Genomic DNA, 1,978 nt, shown 5'->3' on the forward strand with positions numbered 1-1,978 from the left:
GGCCGCGGCTGAGCCCACGTCCTTGGAGCGTCTTTATTGAACTAAATCCCACGAACACCGGACACCGGAGCAGAGCGGCGAACGCCCGACACAAGGCTGACCGGCCATCGCTGCTGCCTCAGCCCCCCGTCCGTCCCTACCCCGCCGGGGAGCAGCCACCAGCTCGGCGTTTGGATCACCAAACGCAGGAACCGGGCTTGACAAACAGGGACCAGTGAACTAGGGGTGAAAGAGCAAAAATCCCAGTCCATCCTCGTGCCTCACATTGCCAGGAGCTTCCCCAGCGCTTCAAGTTTGGTTTTCCATTCCTTAATTTGAGCTTGGAAGTCGGAATGCTTCTCCAGGGCGTGCTGGTTCTCCTCTTGTGCTGATTTCCACTTGGCCACGGCTGTCTGTGGAGAAGTCAGTGCACAGCACGTTTCACTAACACCAGAGTAAGGAACAGAAAAGCCAAGTCCTAAAGCATCTGAGCTCTTCCTCCTAAACTAAGATAAATCTGGGATTACTTTTACCTTGATCGCTTGTGGAAAATGTAAATTTATCTATGGCCAAAATTTAGGAAGTCTACTATAACAATTATATTTTAGCTCTAGGTCTTCTTAAGAATTGTAGAACTGAAATTTAATGACTTTTTTGGTCTCTATATCGGTAATTATTGAAGCCACTTGTGCTTGCACACTTCTCAGTTTCCCCACAGATTAGCCAGGCTCACTGCTCTGCAACAGTTTCCAATTTAAATCAATTATCTGGCCTCCGGAATAACAACCAGGCTGGCAGATCCCTCTACTTAAAAGGGGAGTAACAGTTTCCTTAATAAGTGTGTTTATATTAAAAGAGGAATACTGCAGGTTTTCGTCTGGCTCGTGTGGAATAAAAGAGAATTGGGGGGGGCAAAATAACCTCCCTGAGGGCCTGGCGCTCACTGCCAGGTTGAGTCAGTCTTACCTCAAGCATCTCCTTCTCTTTTGCAGCTCTGTGACAAAATAGCATCAATTCTTCTGTGACCTTGTTAGTTAGCATCTGAAGAGTCAAAAGGAAAATGACTTTTAATATGATGCAAATAAATGCGAGTCTCAGCTGTTTTAGCATCAGGAGAGAAGGGTGGGGGCACACAGACCCCTCAAAGCCCAGTTCAAGCTTTTCTTACTGTTGTCTTTTCCCGGCACGCACGCATCTCTTTCTCCTCCTCTATGTTGCTGCCTGTAAGGAATTCAGGAGGTGCACTAGTGAACCTCTAATATACACATAACTCTGAGAACAAACAGCTTTTCAAAGTGACTTTCTACAGCAAGAAATACTAAGAGAGTTTATCCAGGCCAGGGCTTACTACAGGAAGCAGTTCTTCACTTAAGCCACAAAAAACTCCCCCAAACCCTGGAATTCCAGCAGTATTCCCTAAAAAAGGAAGCACAGTCCAAATTTCTTATGAATAGTCACAACAGAAGGAAAAAAAAAACATGCTGGAGAAGGACTACCAGGATGTAAGCAAAGTGCAAACTCCTTACCAGGATTGATGTTTCTGCTTTCTAAAATCGTCATGCAAGTCTCCTGAATTTTCTTGAGATTCTCAACCTCATGGACAAGCCTCTCGTTCTCCTTCTTTAACTCCCTTAACTTGAGAGTGCCCTGGATAACACAGGTTGTAAGTGAGGCAAGTTCCCAAGGAGATTTTCTTCTCCTAAGTAATTCTGACACTAACAACTTCACAATACTGCACTTGGCACCAAGAATCAGACATTGCCTTCTGTCTCTACCACCACAGCAAATGAGGCTGTTGCAGGTCCTTGCTCCTGCTTCTTGACAGGAGTAAAATTTATTACATCCACACACCAGAACAATTACTAGAAACATCTGATCATGGGCAAATTCCTTTTAGACAATCTATCTTGTGCTCCCTCTCATTTACGTAAACAATGCACGCACTGAGGAGCATATAAACATTGTGAAGAAAAGGGTGTCTCAGGTCTTTAAGCCACAG

General features: G+C 45.1%; 1 protein-coding gene across 1 annotated transcript in view; it reads right to left on the reverse strand.

The window, feature by feature from the left end:
• Positions 1-19: 19 nt before the first annotated feature.
• Positions 20-1,978, reverse strand: part of KNSTRN (kinetochore localized astrin (SPAG5) binding protein) — a 3,312-nt gene continuing 1,353 nt past the window's right edge. Inside the window, exons 4-7 of the mRNA XM_031061565.1 lie at positions 1,506-1,626; positions 1,148-1,200; positions 946-1,020; positions 20-392 (exon numbers count right to left, since the gene is read on the reverse strand). Coding sequence (XP_030917425.1) covers positions 261-392; positions 946-1,020; positions 1,148-1,200; positions 1,506-1,626 — 381 coding nt within the window. The 3' untranslated portion in view covers positions 20-260. The remainder of the gene's footprint in view (positions 393-945; positions 1,021-1,147; positions 1,201-1,505; positions 1,627-1,978) is intronic.

The sequence above is a fragment of the Geospiza fortis genome, unplaced genomic scaffold (assembly GCF_000277835.1).
Source record: "Geospiza fortis unplaced genomic scaffold, GeoFor_1.0 scaffold450, whole genome shotgun sequence".
Lineage (NCBI taxonomy): Eukaryota > Metazoa > Chordata > Aves > Passeriformes > Thraupidae > Geospiza > Geospiza fortis.